Raw genomic sequence first — 26409 nt, forward strand, 5'->3', positions numbered from 1 at the left:
GTAGTATTTCCTGTCTGTAGTTTGAGGTGATAATGGAGTTGTCAGCAAGGTCTGCTAGGTGCTTTGTGTCAATAGATTTTGGTCTTCAGTCAAAACTCTGATGCGGTAACAGCTTGTAGTTCTTTTTACTTTTGTTTGGGAAATTATGGAGACATCAAAGATCTAATACTTTGTGTTTTTACTATAACATATCAGAGAGGAACAGAAAAGAAGCTATACAACCCGTAAGAGGTGTGAGCTATGATGTATTTATACAGGGGCTTTTTTGAATGCTCAAGGGACATTTATATCTCATTGCCATAATACACATTCTTAGCCATGAGGTTGCTGGGAACAAGGTTTTTCCTGCTGAATAATTTTTCTTACCAGACTGCAAAACAAGCAGAAACTCTAGGTACAAATTATTCACGTCTGTCATTCACAAAGAAAATCCCAGTCCTTGCTCTCACTTCAGAAACGGATAACTATCCAAAAAGTGGAAACACTTCGCAGTTTCCAGATGTTAGAATAAAAAACTTCCTGATCTTAACAGTGAGAGTGAATTGCCCAGATTTAAAGGAATGGTGACAGATTTCACTAAATCAGTGCTTTCTGGAAGTGGTCATCATCATCAGGAGACTCCAACAGTGCTGACTGCTAGATATTGTTTTGTTGTTAATCCCTGAGTGGATGTAAATGTCCTGAAACCTCTTTAGGAAGATGAGAAATCACTCCTCAGTTACAGTGAAAAAAGCCTGTTATTCCTGATGTTCCCATTTATAAATGTATTGGTATAAAAAGAATGCAAAACAGTCAGTTTGTATCTTAAGTTGATACAGAAGGAAGTTTCACCACACTTGTCCTGGGACTACAGCCATGCACTCCATTTTGTTATTTTTCCCTTTAGTTAACCTTTCTTATGCTGTTCTGCCGTTTATGTATCAGTATCTGCATGGGTATAATGTCTAGTTGGCTATGTAGTTGTCAGATATGGAATAACTTGTTGATAGAAGAAGTTTCTTCCCTCTGTCTGATGGCGATTTGTTTGTGCCCTATACCATGTATTCCATTTAAATGTAAAGTGAAATCAGACATCAGAGCTTCCCTCAGAAGCAATAGAATTAAATAGGAAAGAGTCCAATGCCTCTTAAAGAATAGATTTTGGGATATTATTAAGGGGGAAAAAAAAAAGCCAGAAACCAGTAGAAGAAAAATGGAAACCAAAAACACTGTTTAGTGATTCAGACTGAGATAAAGTGAAGAAAGTAGCTATCAAAGTGAGGAGCAGTTCAGCAGACATTTGCTGAATTCTCAATTTCTAGTAAATTAAACCATCCCAAAATATACCAAGGATGTATATTTGAAAGCCTACATTGAGGCTGTAGAGTAATGGACAGCAGTACTGTTGAAACTGAGCTTCTTGATTAAGTGTCTTTACATACCTATCTTGATCAAAGTGGGAAGTTGGACAAACTAGCTGTTAACTTTTTTGCCTGTATTACATTGGAAAGACTGGCTTCTGTTTAGAACTGAGAAGTCATTGGGTAATTTGGATCATTTTTATTTACCATGGAAGTGCTTTATGATATGGTTTCTCATTCCATAGTTACAACGTACTAAAAGCCATACTAAAATAGGTAAAGTTTAATTTGAAATAGCTAATCATTTTCTCTTGATCCTTTCTTTTGTTTTCAAAGTTCTGATGTGGTTTGGGAGACAAAACCCAAGAAGAAGTCAAGATGGAGACCTATGAGTGTTAAGCAAACGGATAAGTTAGAACAAGAATTTAAAGATTACAGTGAGCTTACTCCTTTGGAAAACAAGATTATTGAGTTGGAATCAAATGTTTTGGTAATATTGATAGTTCTCACTAATCTATTGTTTGCATGTGTACATAGGAAAAACATAACATATTGATTTTGTTGTGTCCCAGAACATTTCCAATGAAAATTTGAGATGACTGATTTATCCAGTTCATTTGAAATCCCTTCTTTATCTCTGTCTAGAAAGAATCCATCAAGGTTTGAAAGCTTGCAGGTCATGGGACTAAATACATGCAAAGCTACAGGAAAGAAACTTTCCATTTTCTTCATCTGATATACCTTTCAGGGGGGAAGGGGTTGGTTTTGGTTTGTTTGTTTTGACAGAAAGTCTTGTATTTTTCAAATGGCTTGTTATGGGATGATTCAGCCATGTGACTCAAACACAGAAATATCAAAAACAGAATTCCGGAATTTATTCTATGAGTTAAACAGTATGTTGTGCTCCTAATGCTACTGTTCTTGTCTATAGACAAATTCTAAATATTCACTAGAATTGTGTTGCAGATAAATTAATATGCACCAATTTGCATCTCAGTCATAGACCTTAATATTATACTCCTGTGCCTCTCCTCTAGAAAGCCAAATATAGCAAGCTATAATTCCTCAAATAATGCAACATACAGATTCATTTTCTAGTTTTGCCTCCATTGGAATTTATGGCAAAACTTGATTGATTTAAACAGAGTAAAGTTTTGACATCTGACTAAAAAGCTGTAAAAGCCTTACCATTAAGCTTTCATTTCAATGCTAATGAAAAGTGTAAAACTTAAAATACATTATAAAAAGGCAGTCTTTTGAAACACATAGCATGCTTACTTTTCTTTAATGACACAACAGGTGTGTTTAACTCCTAATGGAAGTAACATGAAAATGCAACAGCCAAATGAGATTCCTATCAGAAGAAATTATCTGCCAGCTTTAAAAGTAGAATACAGTTCATCTGCACATCAGAAGTCTTTCAGAATTCAAGTTTACAGGATACAGGTAAGTCTTGTCAAAGAGCAGGGAGTTATATATGGAAAAAAATGACATTTTTATGGAAAGTTGGTAGGATTAATTATCAGAAACTTTGGATTTTTCTTGTTGTTTTGAAGTTAATCATAGTAATTGGATTCTACATCACTGCTTCTCAATCTTTAATGGAAATACTATCAGATTGCTTGTAAAAAACAAAAAACAGACCCCTAAAAATGTTGAGGAAAAAGCTTCTACCGTTCATTTTCCCTGCTCTTTCCACAGAGGTCTTTATTTACAACCAACTAAAAATTAGGTAAAATTTGCTGTATTTCATATGTTCAAGTTTTTAAAAATATATCCTTTCCAAAAGTTTTGTGGACCGTATATGACCACAGATTGGGAGAAGCTTTTCTAGATTATTTGGATTGAATGATTTCATTTTGAAAACAGATATTTTGAACCACAGTAGGGGCTTTTTCTGCTTTTGAATTAGTGGAAATGTTACAGGTAATATATAATCCTTATGTTTGTCTTACTTTTAAAATATTTCATAACTTGAAAAGCTAACATGCCACACCTTGTCCTGTCCTTACCCTTATTAGATACAAAACCAGATTCCTGGAGCCATATTTCCCTTTGTGTTCTATCCTATTAAACCTCCAAAGTCCATCACCCTGGATTCAGGTTTGTTGTTCTAGTTTAACATAATTTATACTTACAGAATGAAGAGGTGTTTGTTTTTAATGAAGTTTCACCTTGTTAGTTTTATCAGAAGAAGACTGTTTGCTTAAAAATTTAGGGACTTCCCTGAAAAAGTCCAAATGTTTTAGACCACTAGCAGGAGTGCTCTTTAGTATAAGCTTACTGACTAGACAGAACACAAATACTAATGTCAGAGAAAATTGCTTCCCCATCTCCACAAAGAAGATTTAGAGAAAGCCATCTGAATTGTTAACAATTAGAAGAAAGAAAAAAACTGTTTCATCCATCAATTTCATACCTTTTAAGCACATCTTTTTGGCACACTAATTCAGTGCTCTCTGAGAACATAAAGCCTAAATCAAATTTGGGTCAAGTTTAATTTGGGCTTTTGGCAGTTGCATTCAGACTGGAACAGAAATAAGTGTTGTCTAACATAGGAGAAAAGTTATCTGTTAAAAATGAAAAAGTCAAACTGTTGCTAGGCTTGATGGCAGCAAATGTGTTGCACAGTTTATTACTTACATTTGGAGTTCAGGGGCAGTGAGGGTTCTAAGGCTAACCCTCACTTTTCATATCCAGTTGCCAGATTTTTATCTACTGACTAAAATAATTTGTTCAGTTTATCCTAATCATGTTGTTTATGAAGCTTATTTTTTATTTGCTTGTATGCAAGAGTGACACAGTAACCTGACATGCTCCTATCTCAGCTAAGTTACAAAAGAAACTTATGCCTATGGTAGCCTAAACTTAGGCAAGACATAATTTGCTATCTATTGAGCTTATAGATGGTGCCTGACACAGAAATTATTATAAGTTTAGATGTAGCTTTGTTTGTAGCCTTCCAACTTCTTCACTGTTTGCACAAAGAGCTCAAAGTCAATACAGGATGTGATGAACTGCTGAGCTTTTTTGGAAGAGTCTTCCATTAACTCTCTCAAGGCAAAGTCATTTGGAAGACAAGAGTAATGGTAGGAAAGATTCTGGACTGAGATGAAGAATACTGCCTTTATTTTTCTTCAGAAGCTATTATGACATCAGATGTTCATCCTGAATATGGTCTATTTTAAACTAGAGTGCATAAATTTGAAGAATAAATTTTTAATTTAGTTTTATTTATTTATTTATATTTTTGTATCAGTCTTTGAAAATACAAACTTAATGCCATGACTACAGAAATTGTATATGACTAAGATTATCAGCATTAATTTGGTCTTAAATGAAAAATGATGCATTTTTCAGAGATAAATAAGTGACAGAATTTTATTGTTCCATTTCATTCTTGTCTTCCTCTTCCTGTCTGTTCCTGCTCTTTTCCCTGAATTAGTTGTTTGCCGGTCACATCCATTATATAATCCTACTTCACAGGATTGAAAAAATCCTGAACATGTATGGCTTTTTCATATTAAAAGCATGAAGTTTATATATATATCATACAAAAATCTGTGCTGATCTCTTTTTATTTTACAACTTCATAGCACCAAAACCATTTACTGATGTCAGTATTGTTATGAGAACTGCAGGACATTCACAAATATCTCACATTAAGTAAGTATTTTAACATGTTCCATCTCTTTTGCCATTGATCATTTTTATTCAGGCTTTAAAATTAAAATTAAAGTAGGGGCAAATATAAGGCAAGATAATTTTAAACCAATTCATTCTAGGAAAGAAGAGAGCACTTCAAAAAGAGAGGCGAAAACTTAGCTCCATTTATTATCCACATGATTGCAGAGTAAAGCAAGCATTTTCAAGGATTTTTAATGCAGATTTTTACCCTTTTTAATTTGGAAAGTAAACTGTATTTAACAATGCTATCCACAGTGTTAAATGCTGCTATTTCAATTAAATAGTTTTGGTTACAGGAAATATGCCTACCTTATACCACTTCCTTTTGACCACAAATGGTGATTCCTAAAAATAAAAAAAATAATAATAATGTAAGTATCTGAAGTTAGTGAGTGAAATAAATACCCTAACTCACTGTACTTTGTAATTTAAAACTTTACATTTTTTGATAAAATAGTGGGGGTTTTTTTTTTTTTTTGGTCATACACAGGTACTTTAAGGTACTGATTCAGGAGATGGATCTCAGAATAGACCTTGGATTCCTGTATGCAGTGGTTGAATTCTTTACACAGACTGATGTGCCCAGTGACCAAGAGGTAGAAACCTTCCGTTGTGTAAAGATTAATAGATTTAAAATTGTAATTATTTAAACTGTATTCAAAAACAGAACAAACAAAAAACCTCAGCTTGTTCTTGTATGTCGATGATATTGGCTGAGTGTTGTATCTGGGAGTAATAGGAAACTATGGGGATTTTAAGAGATACTGTTGTTTGAGGCAAATAGTAAACTCTCCTTTATCCTCATCTTGGCATAATATATAAAGATATATAAACCTTACAAAAAGAATGAAAGTAACGCTGTTGTAGCCTGTATGCAGTCTTTACAATACCTTGCTGATGTTTCTGTTAAAGAGTCAGAACAGGAAAGGAATGAAAATAATACTCTCTTCTTGAGCCTGCCAAAAAATATCTGGAAAAAGCTGGGTCAGAAAAGAACTAATAAACATAGTGGCCCATCAGAGCAAGAGAAGTGGAGAGAGATGTTGATCAAAAAGAGAAAGTTTGCTCAGTAATTTTATGCAAGATTGCAAAACTGGTAGAAGATACAATTGAAATGTTGATACCGAGCAATACTGGGAGGAGAGGGCAGTGGGAGAGAACTGGGTTATCCTACAGGGAGAATGAGAGGAATTTGTACATAGCAAAATTAGAAATTAGATAAAATGTAATAGCATGAAGCGCAGGGTGGTCTCCTTGGGCAATGAAAACTTCAGACAAAAGGTAAAGGCGACAGAGGAGGTGAAGGGTCTTGGATTTGCCAAGGAACCTGAGCCAATAAAGTGTTATGCTGTATAGGTATAATGCAATTCTGAAGAGCACTGGACAAGCTGTTTTTACTAAGAATACTGAAATTTGAGTTTCAATACCTGAGGCAATGATGAGATATTATTTAGCAGAACATGTGCCATTGTTTTTGTCTGTATTTTAAAAAAAAGTGCTGCTAGTAAAAAATGAACCAGAAAAACCTACATAAAAGATCTGCCTGGATGAATAGAGATAAAAGGTTCTTTTTGTTAAGGATATTAAAAGGTATTATCTTCTTATGCCAAGCAAAATGTATGCTGAAAAGGGAAGTTGTTATGCTTTCTATTCCCTAATCTATATGCCAGAGATAAAGAAGTATTGATGCTCAGGGATTATACCAACATAAAGATAAAAAGTAAAAAGCTGGTCATGGGTAAATAGAAACTGGAAATTAGGAAGAGGTGTATTAACGACCAGAGAAATGAACGTCTGTAATAACATTTCAAGCAAGTTAGGAATCTAAATATCTCAAGATGGAATTTGATAAGTTTACAGAAAGATTAAATGGTGAAAGTCTCTCATCTGCGATGGGTTGTGGTCCATCCTGTAGATGTTTTCATCTAAGTAAATTTGCCACTGTTAAATTTGCACACTGTTACATATATCAGTAAGTCCCAAGTTTTCTACTTTTGTTTCTGAAGCATCTGGAGTTCATTGCTTTAAGTTTAAATAAAAATCCTGATTTCAGTAGGACCTTTGTGGGATGTTTTCTGGCCCATGATAAAGGAAGACTAAATGTATTGTCCAGTTCACAGAGCACTTAGGCAGTTCTCTTGAGTTTGGGAGTATCATACATGAAGATCTGGTTGGTTCTTCCTAATCATGTCTTACTTTCCTGTTGCCTTCATTTGAAACCTGTGGCATTCTCTACAGAACTCTAATGGCACGACAATTTTGGGAGGGGTCCCAAAACATATTAATTAATTGATTATTAACTTAGGATCTCTTTTGCTTGTTTCTTTGAGGTGACTGAAATTTTAAGAGTGGGATCATCTCTGGTGAGAGGTGCCCTTCTTTAAATCAAGACCTAACTATGTTTTTATAACATAGTAAGAAAAGACTATATAGAAACACCTGAAGCAAAACTAAAAAAAGTAATTTTATTTAGGGCTGGGTGGGTCCATCTTTGTTAAACGTTTTAAATCAGCTTAGTTAAACATCTTTTAAAGCAAATAGTAAATGGTAAGGATGAGTAATTTCAATTTGTGGTTTATGAAATAAAAGGAATTTTGAAAGTCAGGATACTTAACATTCTTTAAGTCTGCTTTATTTATTAATGCTACATTAGAAAATTTTGTTTTACCAGGGTTGGCATATCTTTCATCTGCAGGAATATGTAGTCTAAACTAGTGGTTCCCAGCAGTGTGCTAGGGCACACAATCTGTTATATCTGTTCATACCAAGTATACCTATGAACTCTAGATTATTGTAAGAATTTGAATTATAATAATCACTTTCAATGTATCATTTTATAGAATATATGTAAAAATAAGTGTGTAGTGGAGAATACATTGGTATCTTTTAATTCGCTCACATCCCAAGGTAAATCACTTTTAACTCAAAGAAGGCACAATGAATGACTTGAAATTAAATGTTGTGAACTGAGTAACTGAGATCTCTGAGAGATGAGGAGACCTTCTGCCCTCTTATTTTTAGTGGAATTAGAAGACAAAATGTTAGGATTTGATCCCTGCTTCAGTTTTTACTCATTTTTTTGTTTAGATAGTAAGATGGTAGCTGGGTTTACTGTTTTGAAGGGACATTTCAGAATATTTTCAGTATTAACTTTTTTTTTAAACTGGCTAAGCCCTTTTCTGAGTAGTTTAGAATTGTTACTGTTTAAAAACAGTAAAATGATTTTTCTAGCATTTTGCCAATTCTTCAAAAAATACTGCAACAGAATTCTCTCTTGAAAGAAAAAGGAGTTGGGGAAAAAGGTTATATGAAGGTTTGTTTAGAGTATGTAACAGTCAAGTCTCTCTCTTTGTTTAACGAAACATAGTCTCTAGCCTAGCTTTTGGTATTTAAAAACCTACTGTATAGTGTATGCTCAAAAGTGTGTGTATATATGTTTTTTGACGTATATTTCATAAAAATTGCCTAAATGTACTGAAAAAAATGTGAAATTTGAACTTTGAAAAAAATAGAGAGTTTTTTACTTTAAAATAGATATGGCTTGGATTTTCTTTTTATATGTATTTCTTTTTCTTCATACAAAGAAAGGCAGCATAAGTTAGTTACATGTTTAAAAACTCTGGTTAAAATTCTTCCAAAACTTTAATTAAAAAGCTAAAAATCACTAGAGTGATATTAGTGAATATATTGCACCTCAGTGGCAAATGCCTGGCATATTGTGAAGTTTTATATACTCTGAATGTGCAAGTAATATTTTTTTGAAAATACATTCACAGCTGGAACTTTTCAAAAAGGATGTAGAATCTCTTCAAGAAGAACTGATGAGTGTATCATCAATGGATACATCACAAATCAGCTTGTATGAATACTTTCATATCTCTCCAATAAAGGTACGCCTTTTTTGCGGTATTGCCTGTGCTTCCTCTCTAAATGGTGGGTTTTTTGTCTCCTGCAGAACAGTAGGAACAGAAAAGTGAAGAATTGTAGGGGAGTTCAAAAATAAAAAAAGAAAAGCCCTGGAGAAAGTGCTTTTTTTTTTTTTTTTTTTTAATTTGTCCTCTGGACTTTTCATTCCTGCTTGGACACTGTGCTTATTATTTTCAGTCTGCTGTGCTTTGGGATATTAGTTATAGAAACAAATATTAGTTTGGAAACAAGATAATGACCTAAGTTATAGCTAAAAGATTCTGGAGACTTCATCTAAAAATATGGGTAAGCAATTCCTACTTCCTCTTTTCTTAAAAGTAGTTATAGTTATTCAGTTTGAATTCCAGTATCTTTTTTGTCACCTTAAATGGTGTATTTGTATCCTCCATATGTATTCAGTCTGATTTCAATCAAGTTTAGAAATGCCATATCTCAATTTTTTAAAATCTTCTAACAAGACTATAAAAGTAGAAATATGATACTTCTAATAGACATTCATATTATTTTCCAATCTTGTTTTTATCCTTCAGTTACACTTAAGCTTTTCACTTAGTACGGGTGGAGAAGATAGTAACAAAGAAGAAAGAAAGAATGAATTGATACCGCTTCAATCATTGAATCTGCTGCTGAAGAGTATAGGTGCTACACTCACGGATGTACAAGATGTTGTCTTTAAGTAGGTTGAAAAGATAATTGTAAGGATAACTTCCAAAGATTACATCAGTCTTACCCATGTTAGGTTTTGTTTTGCTCTGAATAACATGAATACCTTTTTTTTTTAGGTTGGCATTCTTTGAACTCAACTATCACTTCTGTACTACACAACAATTGCAATCAGCAGTTATAAGGCATTATTCAAAACAGGTTGGAATAAATAAATTTCAGTTTTTCAGTAAATATTTGTGTTTTAAGTGTGTAACTGTGCTTTTACTTCTATGAAAATATGTAAAATAACTTTCAGCCTTGTATGTTTGTATAAATCATAGGAACAAGCCATTGACTTAAATTATGATCTACTAGTTATAAAGGGGAGCTCATTTTAAAATGAGAACAACCAACTTCTGTTTCCTCTCTTCTTCGTACATACTTTTTTAATGTAGCCAGTTTAAATGCTTCCTGGAAATGACTTAAATATCAACTAGTCTTTGAATTCTCCTTGCCATTTTGCCAGGAGGTTATTTGTGACAAAAAGTATTTTTGAGTAAATGAGACACCCAGCTTACATGAAACTGTTATTCATCAGCTGAATCCTGTTGCCTTTATTCTGGGAGCAAGTAACTGCGCTATTTATAAATTATGACTAGAGGAAAGATGGCATGAGTAACAAAACTTATGGACTGGATAGTGGAAGCAAACACAATGTAATTCTGATAAAGCAGAATTTGTATCAAACTAGGAATGCTTTCTCTCAGACTCCAGTAGCATCAGAATTATTATCCTTCTTTGACCTGTATGTACTGCTGGGTTCCAACATTTTGAGGAGAGATACCAGTAGACACATTATTGCAAAAAAGGAGTCCTCTTTTATCCACACATCATTAATGATAAGGCATTCTTAACATGTATTTATTTTGTGCTCTACCAACTTTAAAGGAGAAAAATCCTGTTTTAATTGGGGAATGGGCTGTCTATTATTGTCTTGATCCTTCTATACAGAGAGAAGGTTGGAAATCTCCTAGGAGATGCTTGGCCTTTTTTAAATCCAGTTCTCCTTCATGTAGATGTAGTTGTAACATTTCTCAATCACAGTCAACAAAATTTCCTATCAGCATATGCAAGCAAACCAAATTTTGTCCAGTAGCCACGCAGTGTGAGAGAAATCTGGGTAATGTGCTTGTTTTGTAAAAATCTCAGGAGCGTTAATCTCAGTTACTTGTAACTGCTTGTAAGAAGTAGAGTTTCTTTGGCTGACTTTATTGTGCACTTCTGTGATTTACTCACTGTAAAATCCTTTTTAATGTAACTATTTCTACTCTTTTGAATTATATTGAGTTTTTTATATTAAACTTATCTTACTAATCTTTTTCATGCGAGTATACTGTTTTGAGTATGCTGTTTGCTTTACTCATTGTAGTGTAATTTCTGCAATATTTTACTCAAAAACTAATTTTGTTTTAGGCTATTAAACAAATGTACGTTCTTATTCTTGGCCTTGATGTTTTGGGTAATCCATTTGGATTCATAAGAGGCCTATCTGAAGGAGTAGAAGCATTCTTCTATGAACCTTATCAGGTAAAAATTTCTACTGGTTGTATATGAAATATAGCACAAATGATTACATATGGATTGTATTGAAAACGTGGATATATATTAATAATTTTTTTTGTCTTAAATTTAGATTTGTAATTGAAAATTCTTAGTGAAAGTGCCAGGAAATGTTACTAGAAAATTCAAACAAGATAAGAAAGAGAGAATAGTCTGTTACACCTACTTCACAAAAGATTGTTCCTTACTTCTCCATATAAGTCTGCTTTTTGCATTTGTCTTTAAGCAGAATTCAGAGAATGAATTAGTATTTAAAAATAATTCTCATTCCCTCTCTCTCTCTCTCTCTCACATGTTCTCTCTCTGTGCATGCGTATGTGTACATAATATATATTTTTGTCTATAAACATACTATTTAAAACTTTAAATAAATGCGTTTTTTAGGGAGCCATCCAGGGTCCTGAAGAATTTATAGAAGGAATGGCATTAGGACTTAAAGCACTAGTAGGGGGAGCTGTTGGTAAGTTTCAGCATTATTACAGTAGTATACTTAATAGTGAATACAAAGAGAGCAATATAATTGAGTATTTATAAATGGCATTGGCATTTTACTTAGAATCTTTCATTTTCTCTTAGGTGGATTAGCTGGTGCTGCTTCGAGAATCACTGGTGCTATGGCAAAAGGAGTAGCTGCAATAACTATGGATGAGGATTACCAGCAGAAAAGGAGAGAAGCCATGAATAGACAGCCCACTGGTCTAAGAGAGGGTATCACTCGTGGAGGAAAAGGATTAGTTTCTGTAAGGAGAAAAAAAAAAAAGATTAATAGATTTTATCCAGGCAGGAGTAATACACGTATTGACTGCCATAATTACCGCAGAGTTGCACCTCTTTATTGTAATCCTATTCTTGCAAATATGTTGCCATAATAGAGTAGTTTTAAAGAAAAATGTATGAGAATTGGAGAGAAGGGAGGAAGTGTGAAGCAGGAATCTCTCATTCTTTTAACCTGTGGTGGATTTTATAATACTTCAAAGCATGTACTTTGAGGTTGTTCACCTTTGAAGTAATAAGAAAAATATAGTAATGTATGAAAAATATAACCTGAAGACATATTTGTTATATCTCACTCATTTCTCTTTGTAGGGTTTTGTCAGTGGTATAACAGGAATAGTTACAAAACCAATAAGAGGTAGGTGCAGGTCTTCCAATGTGTTAACTGTGTTCATATGATCTTAAATTCTTAATATTTGATGAGAGGGGTTATAAATCTGAGAGTTGTAGAACTTCACGTAAAGATTTTGTATTCTTACTGACTTATAATTTAGGTGTTATTGGCGCTGAACTTTGTATGAGGGAGACTGTGTATTTACATATCTAATTAGATAATTATATATTAATTACATTTGCTAAGATTATTGTAGTAAGAAAAAAGTCAAAATGTTTTATGACGTTTTGCTGCTTTTGAATCTTTTAGGAGCCCAGAAAGAAGGAGCAGCTGGCTTTTTCAAAGGTGTTGGAAAAGGTTTAGTGGGAGCAGTAGCTAGGCCTACTGGAGGAATCATAGACATGGCAAGCAGCACATTTCAGGGCATTAAAAAGTAAGTAAGATAAGTATGAAGACTGGCATATTGCATGAAACAGAATAATAGGAGTACATTGTCTTTGTATCACTTCTGTGAGAAATTTTTACTCAAACACTAATTTAGTATTGCAGCCATGTGTTGCCCTCTGCCATCTAGTTTTCTCATAATCATTCTCTGAATGAGATTGCATTTCCGAGTTAAATCTTTTACTGTTTCACAGAATGTGTCTTGGGTGTGCATTCATATACCAAAATACATATATAGGTGTCATTTTACTAGTACTTGAATTTAATTTGTATTTAAAATAATTTATGACCTTGCTAAATATTATAGTTTAAAAGTTTTAGGAGAGATATGGTATGTATTTTAAATTTGCTGCTTTATTCTCAGAGTTGCAGATTCATCAGAAGATGTGATAAGCCTGCGACCACCTCGCTTCTTTGGTGAAGATGGAGTTATTAGACCTTACAGATTAAGAGATGGAACCGGAAGTCAAATGTTACAGGTGAAGAAACTGAAAGATAATTTGGCATAAAATTTAACTCATCATATATTGAAATAAATATTTTACAGAATTACCCATTTTTTTTACTCACCTCCCAACCCCTTACCAAGTAACTCAGTTGTCAAGAAAGTGCCATTTAATTTCTTAAAGAAATATGGCCACTTTGGTGATTTAGTTTCTGTGATACGACTTTTGGGAAAGACACCATATTTATACCAGGGAATCTGTAGAGCTTTGTGCAAGATGCAGAGCAATTTAAAAGGAGAAAAAAATTTATATGATTGTTTAACCTTTTATATTTGATAAAACAGTTGACAGACACAAAGATATGTTTTTCAATAATTTTTTAACATTTTAAAAAAGTTTTTATCTCATTTTTTAATAAAACATACCATTTCAAACATACTTACAATAGTTGTATTTATATCATAGTATAGCCATTGAAAGGATGTGAAAATTCTTCAAGTGGAATACTGTTTGTATCAATAACATCCCGAGCAGCTTTTAATTTGGATGATTACTCTTTAATAATTCAGCTGCTATTCAAGCATATTTGAAAATTCACCATGACTCAGTTGTTAACAATTGAACTTGTTCAACTCAAGTGGAAATAATTTCAACTGTTTAGAGTTTGTAGAGTTTCTGTTTTTCCTTTGATATAAATAAAACTGCATTTTATAGGAAATAAGGACGCAAATAGTGACTAGGTGAATGAAAACTAGAGATGTAAAAAATATAGACCTTTATAAATACACTTTGAACAATTTAATTTACCAGTGTGCCAGGGAAATGTTGGAGAAGTCATACAAAAATAAGAATTTTTTTGAACCATCAAAAGTCATTACTGGAGAATTTCATAAGAATTAAGTAGCCTTTGTAGAGGACTTTAGACTGTTTTGAGAATTGCCACAGTTTCATGTCCAGTTCCAATCTGGTTGTTTCTGTTCCTTCTTAATCCCATTAGTGTGTCTTCTGCTTTCTGCTAGGAGAGGATTGTCCAGTTTGTGGGTTCTAAACTATGTTTATATCATACCTTTCACTGACGAGCTAGCTCAGTAAACTGTGAAAGATCTATAATAATAAGTAGTATGCCTGTGCCTTTCTCTGAGGTAGCTTTTCCCTGTGGTCTCTAATATAAAGACAATGTTTTAAAGCAATATTCCTTAACTAGAGCACAATTAAAAGGTGCTACCAATGAACACTTAATTGCTAATCTTTTTCTTCTTTCCGGTAAGAAAATGGATTCCAAAACATCCCCTTTTCTGCTTAAAGGTGTATCATGAAAACAGAATGTTAGCAAGCCAACAAGTTCAGATCTAAAATGTGCAAGCTTCTGTAATGAATTTGCATTGTTTTTGCTTCTTAATTTTGCACAAGTTTGCATTTGGAGGTTTTTTGGGTTTTTTTTGAGAAACATGAAAAACGTTCTGCAAGCACTGACTGATGTATCTTTAAAATACATGGTTCTAATTTTTCTGCTATTGTGTGGATGAGTACCAGTCTACAATTTTCCAACTTGAAAAGCAAAAAGAATAAGGAATAGCTGTCACTTTAGGATGGCAGCCACCATTTGAAAGTAGCTGAAGTTGAAGAATGATATGTTTCATATTAGTTTTCATTGCTGACAGTTGTCAATAAAATTGTTCTTGAAGAAAAGTTTTGAAAACTTCAGACAAGGGTGGTAATTCTCACTAGACAGTCAAATCAGAAAACAACAAATTAGGTGATTTGTTTTACAGGTGCTAATTCCTGGTATAGCATCTTTGATGTCTTAATCTTACTGCTTCTCAAATGTATTAATGTTTTTGGTTCAAAATATTTTTGATTCTAGAGACGTTTCTCTCACTTGCATGAGACTCGGTATTACATGTTCCTTAGCTGAAGTAGTTTATTACTAGCATAATATTTTCTTGCAGAAAAATAAGAATAATTTCCCTCTTTGTATTATTTCTGTGCACGCAGGTCTGGTGACTGGCCTCCCTGCAATCACTGTGTTGTAGCACTTTCAACAGCTTACCAGAATAGATCTAAGTAAAACTTCTTTTAGTGACTGCATATGCAGACTAAAATAAATAGGATATAGGTGATTTTGCGTGCTTCTACTGTATCCCAAATTAACATGCCACTTCAGAATTACTTTCTTTTGGGGTTTTTATTTTGCTTTAATCAACTAACTTGCCAGCTCAAACTAATACTTCTGAACTAATACTTCTGCTTTCTTCTTCCCTTATCATGCTTTCAGAAAAGACAGGCCTACAGGGAATGGACTAAGACTCAAAATAGTAGTGATGATGATGACAGTTAGGATAATATGGACTGTTACAGATGTACATGGCCTTTGTCATATTCTTTTGATCTTTGAGAATTAAATGTTGCTGCTATAATTCCCACTGAGAAATCAGCATTGTCCGATATTAACCTCATATTTTTAAAATTGTGCAAAAGAAAAATGTGAGCAAATGAAGTATATGATGGCAAGTGCTAGGCAAAGGGGTGAAGAATATAATAAAAATAATAATCTTATATATAGAGTTGGATATTAGATGAAAAAAGTATTTAACAATATAAAGAAATAGTCATACTGTGACTTAGAGTTTATTTCCAGATGCAGTTCTCTTAAGTGTATTTAATCTGTTTTTGCATTTACATGAGTGTTTTACGGTTTTTATCACAATTTGTTAGATACAATGCCTTTAAATGTGTTTAGTGTAACCTTACTGAGTTGTACTGTCATTATTGGTATTAAAATGCTGTTTGACTGTTTTATATTCTATTTATTTCATATTTCAGAAGTATTTTGTCTGCTTTTCTTTTTTAACAATAAATACGTAAAAAGTATATCTAAAAATGGATTCATCTGTTCTGTTCCAACATTGTTCCTCATGTTTCCTGGAACTAGATTATATAAAAACACTAAATGTCCTAGAAAAGCATTTAAAAGATAATACATATATTTTACAAAGAACACTTAACTATATTGAATTTTTCATTCATCATTCATTTTAATATAATTTTTAAATGCTCAGGTTATGTATCATTTGGAATCCTGAGGTGTGTGAAATACAAGTGTTTATTTAGTTATTTCTGATTGTGACTACAGATTACTTGGTTCTTAAATCAGTCTTCATTATCTTCATAAAAACAACAACAGAAATCAAAAACCCTCTCCTAAACCAAACCCTATGTAAAATCATTGGCAACTTGAGAAAATGACAGTACTTTTACCAGGCTCTGCGTGGTAAAACGTGTAATGTGCAAAAGTATTTAGTTCTTAATTAAGCAAGACGGGGGGAAAAAACAAAATAAAAACACTGAACCACCATAATTCCATATTGTGTTATGTATAATTTTACATGTTACTTGTTTAAAAATTATGTGATTTTTTTATATTTCTATATTCACTGGAATGCCTGCATAGTTTTCCTATTCTTTTTTTCTTTTGGTGATTCATTGCTATATTTTTAGACTTGTGTGTTACTTATTGCAAGACCTCTCTAGAAAGTATTTATGTATCAATAATTGCTGTAAATAAGAGTGAGCTCTTCTGCCAGTATCTGAAGAATTAGAATTCCTCTAAAGTGATTAGAAATTAAGAGAACTTTTGAGCAAAAGTCCTTCTAAAATCTTTTGATATTTATCAAAGGTGATGAAATGTCTTTCACAGCCTATTGTCTTTTAGTTTTCAAAATACTGATGAAAGAACTACTTAAAACTGTAAGTCTTCTTATTCTGGCTTTATGTCTTTAAAAGCTGCTGTACGGTCTTCTCTCTTCGGCAATGAGCCAAAGAATGTGCATTTAGTCTCTAGATAAAAAGAGAAACAAGCTTGACTTGAGAGCTTGTTTTAGCTGGAACTGCTGGTGTTGAAGATTGCTACCTATCTCATATTGCTACTTATTCTGTAATGCTGAAATCACTAAAGGAAGTCTTGGAGAAGTAGTTTAAAGTCTGTATTGCAATGTATTATTGCCTGAAACACTGCAGAAAGGATTTGGAACATTTTAGATATAAATAGATATCAGGTATTTGAAGAATGTAGGAAATGATTTTGGTCTTTAATCCTGCTAAAAGGTTATGTTATGCCTAAAAGTTGAGGAAATTGTTAGGTTTAGCTTTTTGAAAGCTTACTGCTATGTTTTATTAGCTATATTGATACAAGACAGTAACTTTTGAATGTTATCTGAATTTTTTTTTCCTTTATTGTACTTCAGTACATATAATTGACTTTTTAGTGCAATTTCTTCTTTATTTTCTCCCATGAAATTTTGTCTTTCTCCTGTAGTAACCTATCTTCCAAAACAGTGCATCTCAATTTTATAACAAGATATATGTCTTCATTCTAAAACAGTTTTAAATAGAAGTGCCATTATTTTTTTGACTGAAGAAGCATCCCTGCAAAAATATGACTTTTGGTTTTTAGAAATCCTATAATTAGCATCTCAAATTGAGCCAACTCTGCAATTTTCTTAAATTACAATTCTGCAAATCATTATAGGATCTGGAAATAAAAGTTTATGTAAAGTGCAGCATTTGTCGGTCAGATATCATTACTTTATGCTCCCTTGTAATATAGCTAAAAATAATTTTTTTTCCCCTAAGTAGATATAGAAGTTTCAGAATGCTAACTGGAAAAAAAAATCAGGAAAACATATTTACTAGTAAAGTCAGCAAGCATGATTATATACCTTTGATTATTTTGTCTATTTCATGGAGGATAGTTGTATTTTTGAAGTGTTTATATCAATAAAAAACCACAGTCATTTTGTACAAATATTTAATTGTTTCTGTCTTGAGTACCATCCTCTGAATATGCATTTGGAAAATAAATAAGCTGGATTTAAGATAACAAATAATTATATTGCCTGTGATATTAGAATTTCGTTTCTCCATACATCATGGAGGCAAAACCTTTGAAAGGTATAATAGCTGAGTAACCATACATTTTAATGTACCAAAAATGCACAAAGACAAACACTTTAAAGATTCGGGGATGGTTGTTGTTGTTATTTAAAGTAATAGACCTACAGAAATACAGACTAACTATGGAAATGCATTTTTTTCTAGGTTAATACATTTTAACAGTTTAATTTTTGACTGCACAGCATCTTTTCCTCCTCTTCTTCACTGATGAATTGAGTTTGAAGTCTGGCGTTCTTGCTGGAGACTCCGGGAGTAAGTGCCGCCTTTCAGCTCAGGCTACCAAGTTTTCTGCTGTCAGCTGCAGAACAAGTTGGCGATTCAACTTCTCTCAAGTGTTTAGTTTTATTACATTATTGACTTGCATAATGGTATTCATACTTCAGTTCATATATTCAACTCTAATCATATGTTTCCTCTTCACTGAAGTAAAGAATTGGCTGTGCTGTTAATCTTTGTCGTCCAGTACATCCCTTTTAATCAGGATTCTTTTGTCCCCTTGTTTTATCAACAGAGGCTCTGTAGGCTTAAGTCAGTGCAAAGAGTTACTCTAGACAGTTTTTTGAGATCATTTAAAGGACTGCTTACACCTTTCTTGTCATTGCTTATTGACAGAAGCTATAGACCTTTTTCCAGAAATTGCTGATCTTTCCCCTGCCAGGAAATAAGGCTGAAAGAAAGGCTAGTCTTATGTTTACAAACATAAATCACTGATACTTGCACCATGAGATCAGTGGAGTTCTGTATGCTGCAGCTCAGTGCCTAACCAAAGTCAAATTAAATTCAAAACCTTTTCTTTTCTCTTGCCTTTGTAGTATGAGAGTTTGAGGGCTCTGTTACAGCGCTGTGTAAGGGTGGCTGCCCCAGCTATGCTGCAGTGGATCTGAGTTTATCGTACAAAGCCTTGCTTCCATATTTTATCCTATTGTAAGATAAAAAGAATTGGGTCTGTTTGGCTTTCAGTTCAATGATCCTTTTTTTTGGTAATGAGCTGAGCTTCAGATCAGTCAGCAGAGTGTTGGAATGAGTTGAAAAATATCTGCAGAATGGGGAAAGGGTGTCGCACTCCTTCTTTCTCCCCTTCCATCACCTTCCTGGGGCTGAGTTCACATCAAAGATACTGCAGGATATGACTATCTAAAATTGAGGTTTTGCTTCCTAAAATTTTAAGGAGAAATTCTTTCAGAAGTTCAGTATAACTTAATTTTATTCTATGTTATCCTGACTTTTATCCGACATCCATTCATGCATGCAGTCTAGTTTGCTGCTCCCTTAGTTGGCTTGCAGCTGTCAGTATCCTTCCTCCTTCAGAACCTGTTGTGTTGCTAGGTTAGAGAAAAGACCGCACTTACATGTGCAATATTTGGGTATTAATAAACATATGTTGCCCACCCCACCAAATAAAAGACTTCTATATATTTACTGGAAGCTGTCTAAGACAGTAGCTAAGACTAGTTGTTTCAGAAGAACATGGAAGTTCATGTGACTCTCAGTTTCATTTTAGTTTTTGTGGCTGGAGCATGAATGCTTATATGCTGTAGAAAAGCAAGCAATAACTTGAAGTATCCTAGGCAAAGTATATGTCAGGTTATATGCTGGCCAACATAGAGAATGCAGAAAGGAAAGTTGAAGTCTTTTTCCCTAATCCAGTAAACACTTTAGGTGCTACAAATAATCAAAGAACCTTTGTTGTCTTGGCAGAAAACAAAAAAAAATCTAGACCTGGAAATCATATTGAAGTGTGGATCAGTATGGTTTCTCCATCTCAGCTCATCAAATGATTTTTCTTGGTATTTAGACCAAATGTCAGCCAAGTGTGTTCTGCCAATCAGCATGAGCAAATTATATTTCTGGCATGAGGAAAAACAAAGTTATGAAACAAAGGTATTATTCTTTCATTTTTTCTGTCCTGCATACTGCGGCCATAGATTGAAATACTAACTTGGCTGCAAATTTCTGTTGATTTAAGTATAGCTTCAGAACTGCCCTTCTGCAAAGCTGAAGGGAATCTAGAATGCAGGCACTAATTCCTCAGGGACAAAAGCTGTAGCTTTGTCCTTTACGCAGCCACATCACATGTTGGGACAACTGCAAAGAGATAGTAGACAACTAATGAGAACTAGTATTAATCCTTTATTAATAAAGGATGAGAGAATTTTGCACAGCAGAAAAAGGAATACCTTACATGTTAATTTTTCTTTATTTAACAACTCTTTTTTCGCACATGTTTAACCTAGATCTAATAAATGGCTGGAATACAGTTTGGAATTACTAGAAAGTTTCTGTGGGGAAGATGAATATTATACTAAGTAAATCTGATAATAGTAATTCTATAGCTTTTGAAGAACTCACTTTATGACGTGAGCTGAGAAAGTGGTTTAATATTGCTGATGTAACAGCAGTGAATTGCCATCAGAGTTCATACATCTGAACAGTCTTTGATTCATGAGGAAATAGATGGACAGTCAAAAATCCAACTAAAAACTTAAAGGTAATCTGAAGATGAAGAGAAAAAGGATGGCAGACATTTATAACCATCTTTTAAGCAGTAGCAGTCTTCAAAGGAGTTTTTATATATTAATTCAGTTGAAATGAGTTCAAGAATGGTATAAAACATATTCTGACTTTTTGTATCACACATACTAGTAGCATGTAAATTTGTCTCCACTACTTATGCTCTATTCTGTCCCGTTTCTGACTTTGTCAAAGGCTTCTGTGCTCTCCAGGGATTTAGGGGTGTGGGGTATGATGGGATGCTTTCCAAATGCAGAGATAGCACTCTAAAAGCTTTTAAGACACTGAACATATTTGCGTGTCTATCTCTAGGTAGATGATCACATCTGGTATTAGATTATTGCAGTGACAGATAAATGTACTACAGGTAAGACTAATCTGCAAATAGGAGGAGGTGTGTACTTGGATTAGACTGCATTTTACAGCTGGTGTATTGTTTCTCAAGAGATTCATTTAATTTCCTTATTTAGTGAATGAACTCTCAAACATTTGCTAACATAACCAGGCTGCTGAACCTTTTTATGTTAAAATATGGAAATTACATGTTTTTAAAAAATGTTTGTTTTCTTACAGTAGTGAAACTAATATCGAACAAGCAATAATTGATCTTAACCTTTCATTGCTTAGTGGTTTTACATCATCAATCAATAGTCGTCTGACATATTCCAACTGAGTTACTCCAGTCTTACTCCAAACATTAATTATTAATAATCCATAAAATTAAAAAATATGTAAGCATCTATATTGAAGGATTAATTATAAGTCCTTTTATGTCTGAGTTCTATAAACTACTTTAGTAACAGAGCACAGTAGTGCTTTTGCTATGAAAATTATCGGCAGTAAATTGGGATATCCCTCAATGAGGTATTTCATAATGGATAGGTGCAAGTCTAATGTTAAAAGTAACAAAAAGTTGGAAAATTGGGGTAGGAATATCTAAAAAATGAAGTATCCTTGGGGAGAATATTTAGTTGTTATTTCTCAGCATCAGGGTAGGTCCAAGTGTTGCATTTGCAGAGGGACTGTGCAGCACTTGTCATGTTTTTTATTTCCCAGTTAATCTCTATTGTCTACAAAACTATAGCTCAGAGCTAACATTGAGGAGGTGTTAGTTCTTGGTTCAACTTTCTGGAAAGCTTAGCGCACCACATGCTAGCAGTACTTCTCTGCTTAGTAAATAATTTGTTTGTGAATCTTAGTAGAATGAAATACATTCTGTGGACTTTGAGGGACATTTAGATAGTTTTTGTATGGATTGCAACCTGTGGGACAGTTAAGTACTGTACATCCATAATAATTTTTGTAATTCTCAGTTCATCATCTATAAACTCAAAAAGCTACAGTGGGGTGATACGATTTGTCCAAAATAACCCAGCAAGCTAAGGAAAAGACAGAAAGAGGTAACCTAGCTCTCTTAAGCCCTACTTTAGCCTTACCTCCACACTACACAAAGCATAAGAAAGTTGATCTTGCTTTGATGCAGGAGAATGACTAAAGATGCGTTTCATCCTAATGAGGCTGTGGTGGTGGTTGTTGCTAAATACTTCTCCCCTACAATTTCTTTTAATAGAAGAGAGAAGGGTCATGCTTTGAAAAGTTTAGAATAGGTTTGGTCAGTAAGAGAAATCACTGGTGTTGTCACACAGTTTGCACATTAAATACAACTATGAATGTTATCTCTACTCACCGGTCTTTCCTCTTTCACACATAAAATTTCCCCAAATATGCAAGTTCCTGCCAATTTTTTCCTTCACCCTTTCCCTTTCTGTCTCATTAGACCACTCATACCATGAATATCCATTCGTACATTGAACCAGACCAGGAGCCTGGAGTCTCTGGACAGGTGTCCCATGTGTGCTGTTTGTCTGTACAGCAGGCCCTCTTCTCTGACCCTCCAATATGTCATGTTTTGCAACATCGTAGGTGCTGGTTTGAGAGAGAGGTTTTTTTCAGTTATTTAAGGAGGTCCAAGCTCCTACTTCATACGAGAGGCAGGGAGAGATTCAAATCAGAAGCATGGCAACTCCTAAACAGAACCCAAATAAAGAGTTTCCAAAAATGTCTTTAGAAGAGAGAAAAAAAAATTCCAGTTTGTCAAGCCCTTACTTTCTTATTTATTTCTTATACCATTTTTCTTGCTGAATTCTTTCTCCCCTTTACCAGGGCTAAATTCAAGTAGTGACTTATGGAGGTAGACACATGACCAGTAGTTGTGATTTTGCAGGCCAGCTGGGTTACCGAGAGAGAAGTCTAAATCTAAACTTTCTGACATGCTATTTATGTTCTTTCTGGAAAGTTCTCTTTTGGAAATCTGTTATCAAATGCTTGTTTATTTTGGTCACTAAATAATCAGCATCTTTGAAGGAAGGCATCTTTGTAAAAAATCTGTTAGGTCATGTGGAGTTCTCTGTTGGTTTGCTTTCAGATTTTCCAGTTTTAGTGTAGGCCTAATTAAATGTCCTTAACATTAGTCTTTTATCTCTATTAGAAAATTGAAATCATTACAGTGCTGATGAATACTGATTAAATGGTTTTATTATTTTAACTTCATGAGAACTAACCTACATGTTTTTATAAAACATTGGGCTATGGTATCTGTAATGATGTGTTTGTAGTTAACTGTTTATTGAATCATACTAGTTCATACTGATCTATTTTTACTTCCAATTTGCAACAGATCGGGAACATGCAAGCAGACATGTTGCTCTCCCCAACTGGGATGCAGTAATCTTAATTTGGTCTCTCGTTGCTTGGAAAGTCACGAATCCTAACATTGCCAAGTCGTGTTAAACTTGCAGAGCTTCAGTATTTAAAATTGAATAATCTGCTGTCATCCATATTTTAAGTTCAATTTCCTAGTAAAGAAGATTCTGCTACAGTATTCACAGAAAATGTAGGAATGAATTAAGCAAGTTGAAGAGAACCCAAAAAAATACAGAAACATGCTAAGCATTGTCTTAAGTGTGTTTATTCAATCTCACTGTATGCATGATCTTGTGTTTTTGTATGGAGTTAAGTACAGACCCAATCCCAGGGTTAATGAGTAATGTTTTAGAGGTGACTCCACATAAAGATTAGGAAATGAGTCCTCCCTAGATATATTTTGAATGCACTTATTTCTTATGCTGATTCTAAACTGCATGGATCAGCACAAGTTTGGAAAGCCCTAAAAATACATAGAAAACTGAGTCCTGAAATCTTTTTGGAAATTACATTGTTCCTTGTCAGATTTGGTTAGAATTGATGTTATTCGTGTAGCTGCATTAACAGAGACCAAGTAGTTCTGCATAATCAAGAACATAAGATGTCCCAGATCAGTCACATTCTGACTTTATGAAAGTAGCCTTTTAAAAGTATGTGGTAATATGCTTTGTTATAATTTATACTTACTGGGATAAATATATTTTGAGCACAAAATGAATACATGACTTTATAGTAGCATATTCAAAGCTATAAAATTTTTATCTCTTCTAGAAAATTGAAAATGGAAGATTTGCAAAATTCAGATACATTGCACATGCCATGGTCAACAGTACAGATTTGTTAATGGTAACAAAAAGGTAAACAGTTTTGTCTCTGAATAATAAGTAGCTGAAACTGTATCATCAAAATATGCATGCCTTAATTCTTGATCAGTAACTGTGTTTTCATGTGTCTGCTGTTATGTACATAGATAGAAAAATGTGAAAAGCATGCTTAGTGTGCTAATTGTCTTGTTTAGAGCAGCATTGCTGAGCACAAGAGTACATTATTTTGGGTGTCATAGTAGTTTCTCTACTTAAGGAGAGAAGAAGGATGTGGGTTTTGTGATTTACGTAGCCAAGACAGATTTGTTATAAATCTGGTCAGGCTGAAGCTGGTGGAACTGTGGGATTCATCTGTAAATTAGCATACTGAAGGAAAAAAGGATAATATAGGAGTGGAAAGTCAGTAACGTCTAGCAGTGGAGTACCAGGCTTCTTTCTTAGATGAAAAGTCCATAAAACTTTTCCTAGAAATAAAGCTAGAAGTAGTGTTACGTTTTTGCTATAAAATACAGTAATTTAAATAAGTTAGGTGAACCTTCAGAATTCGTTCTTTCAAAAGGTATGCTGTATGATTGTTATATGTAATTAGATGAGAACTATTTTGAAACAATGAATGACACCACTGTATCTAGGGTTTAACATATAACCTGAAACCTTTTAAGTATTTTATTTTAACATTAATTCTTAAATTATTAATTTTATTCTGTTCTCTCTAGTGGTGTGTTATTTGTGACAAAAGGCACATTTGGACAGCTGACATGTGAATGGCAGTACACTTATGATGAATTTACCAAAGAGCCATTCATTGTTGATGGCAGAAGATTACGCATTGAAGCCAAGGTATGTTAACCTAACCTAACCTAATGTTTTGTTTCCTTTTTGTGTTACTGTTTGTAATCTTGAGCTCTGAATTCCTGACATTTCTTCTAGCTGAGATTCACTTGGGAAAGGGAACTGAAATTTAGCATTAGAAAACTACTGATATAACTTGCCTCTGATCATTTTGAGCAGAATGGTAACTTGCTTTTTCCAGCCAATTTCTTTTTTCTGGATGCACCGCTTTGTGGTGTATTCATAATTTGGAAAATAGTGATGCAGCAAAATTCTCTCTTTTTCTCAGAAGGTCACAGAATATCCATCATGCACTCTGCCTAAAATTGAAAGTCTGCATGTGAAAATATGCAAAATTATTGTTGTCCCAAAGATTCAAGTATATTATACCAATCTCTTTGCCTACACTATGCTTCAAGGAATTTTTTTCCACCTGCTGTGATCAGGTTCTTCAAAAGTATAATGGGGTATTTGTATCATTATAAAAATCATAATGAGATACACTTATTCATCTCAGCTCAAGCTGCAGAATGTTGCTTTTGGTTGCAATTTTTCATTAAAAAACAAAACCAAAAATCTTTTCTTCCCTGGTATTTTTGCAAAGAGAAAGGAGCAAGCCAAGCACTGATAACAGAGCCTGCTTATAAAGGCAAGGTACCTGAAGAACTAATTCTAAATTCTTTTCAAGATGGTGACTGAATTGCCTTTGAATCAATAAATTTACCTGCCAGTGTTGTTCTCTTCTCTTCTCTTCTCTTCTCTTCTCTTCTCTTCTCTTCTCTTCTCTTCTCTTCTCTTTTCTTTTTAATAAGCTTCATATGTAATTACACATGGGTGTCAGGACAGTCTTGACATTGTATCTGCGAAGAACAGAGTCATTCAGTTCTTCACTCAGTTTTTTTATTTCTATTGCAGAGAGCAGGAAAAGCAGAGTAATATTGGCTTGGAATCCCCCAAGCTGGTTATCTGACTGCATGTGAACTTTCACAAGAGGAAGTCCTACCATAATTCTTAAGTTTCTGCCGTTTCAGGGAATGCTGAATAACATTTTTCTGTTAACCTCTATAGAGCAGTCATTTGAGAGTTCACATGTCTGCAGTATGCTCTTTATTTAATAAAATCGGAGGTTGAAAACCTTATTTGGCAAAGCAGTGCCTATGTTTTTGCTGTTTTCACTCCCTAAGGCCACTGTTTGCAAGTCAGTATTAGTGGAATGTCCACACAGGCAATGAATTGACAGAGAATGAAAAATTACTAATTTAGAGGGTACTGGATTTTGTGATCCCACATATTCCACTGTCTGCCTTCCATTCCTGCTTATTTTTGTAGTCCAGTCTTCAGGGACTCCATGGCAAAGGGTAATGCAGGAA

At 33.8% G+C, this 26409-nt stretch overlaps 1 protein-coding gene across 1 annotated transcript in view; it reads left to right on the forward strand.

The window, feature by feature from the left end:
• Positions 1-26409, forward strand: part of VPS13A (vacuolar protein sorting 13 homolog A) — a 124575-nt gene that overhangs the window by 90168 nt on the left and 7998 nt on the right. The window contains exons 56-71 of the mRNA XM_067315406.1: positions 1677-1830; positions 2640-2786; positions 3362-3443; positions 4937-5006; positions 5518-5623; positions 8804-8917; positions 9485-9630; positions 9737-9818; positions 11073-11186; positions 11604-11679; positions 11796-11959; positions 12306-12351; positions 12637-12760; positions 13136-13250; positions 24156-24241; positions 24925-25048. Coding sequence (XP_067171507.1) covers positions 1677-1830; positions 2640-2786; positions 3362-3443; positions 4937-5006; positions 5518-5623; positions 8804-8917; positions 9485-9630; positions 9737-9818; positions 11073-11186; positions 11604-11679; positions 11796-11959; positions 12306-12351; positions 12637-12760; positions 13136-13250; positions 24156-24241; positions 24925-25048 — 1750 coding nt within the window. The remainder of the gene's footprint in view (positions 1-1676; positions 1831-2639; positions 2787-3361; positions 3444-4936; positions 5007-5517; positions 5624-8803; positions 8918-9484; positions 9631-9736; positions 9819-11072; positions 11187-11603; positions 11680-11795; positions 11960-12305; positions 12352-12636; positions 12761-13135; positions 13251-24155; positions 24242-24924; positions 25049-26409) is intronic.

The sequence above is a fragment of the Apteryx mantelli genome, chromosome Z (assembly GCF_036417845.1).
Source record: "Apteryx mantelli isolate bAptMan1 chromosome Z, bAptMan1.hap1, whole genome shotgun sequence".
Classification (NCBI taxonomy): Eukaryota; Metazoa; Chordata; class Aves; order Apterygiformes; family Apterygidae; genus Apteryx; species Apteryx mantelli.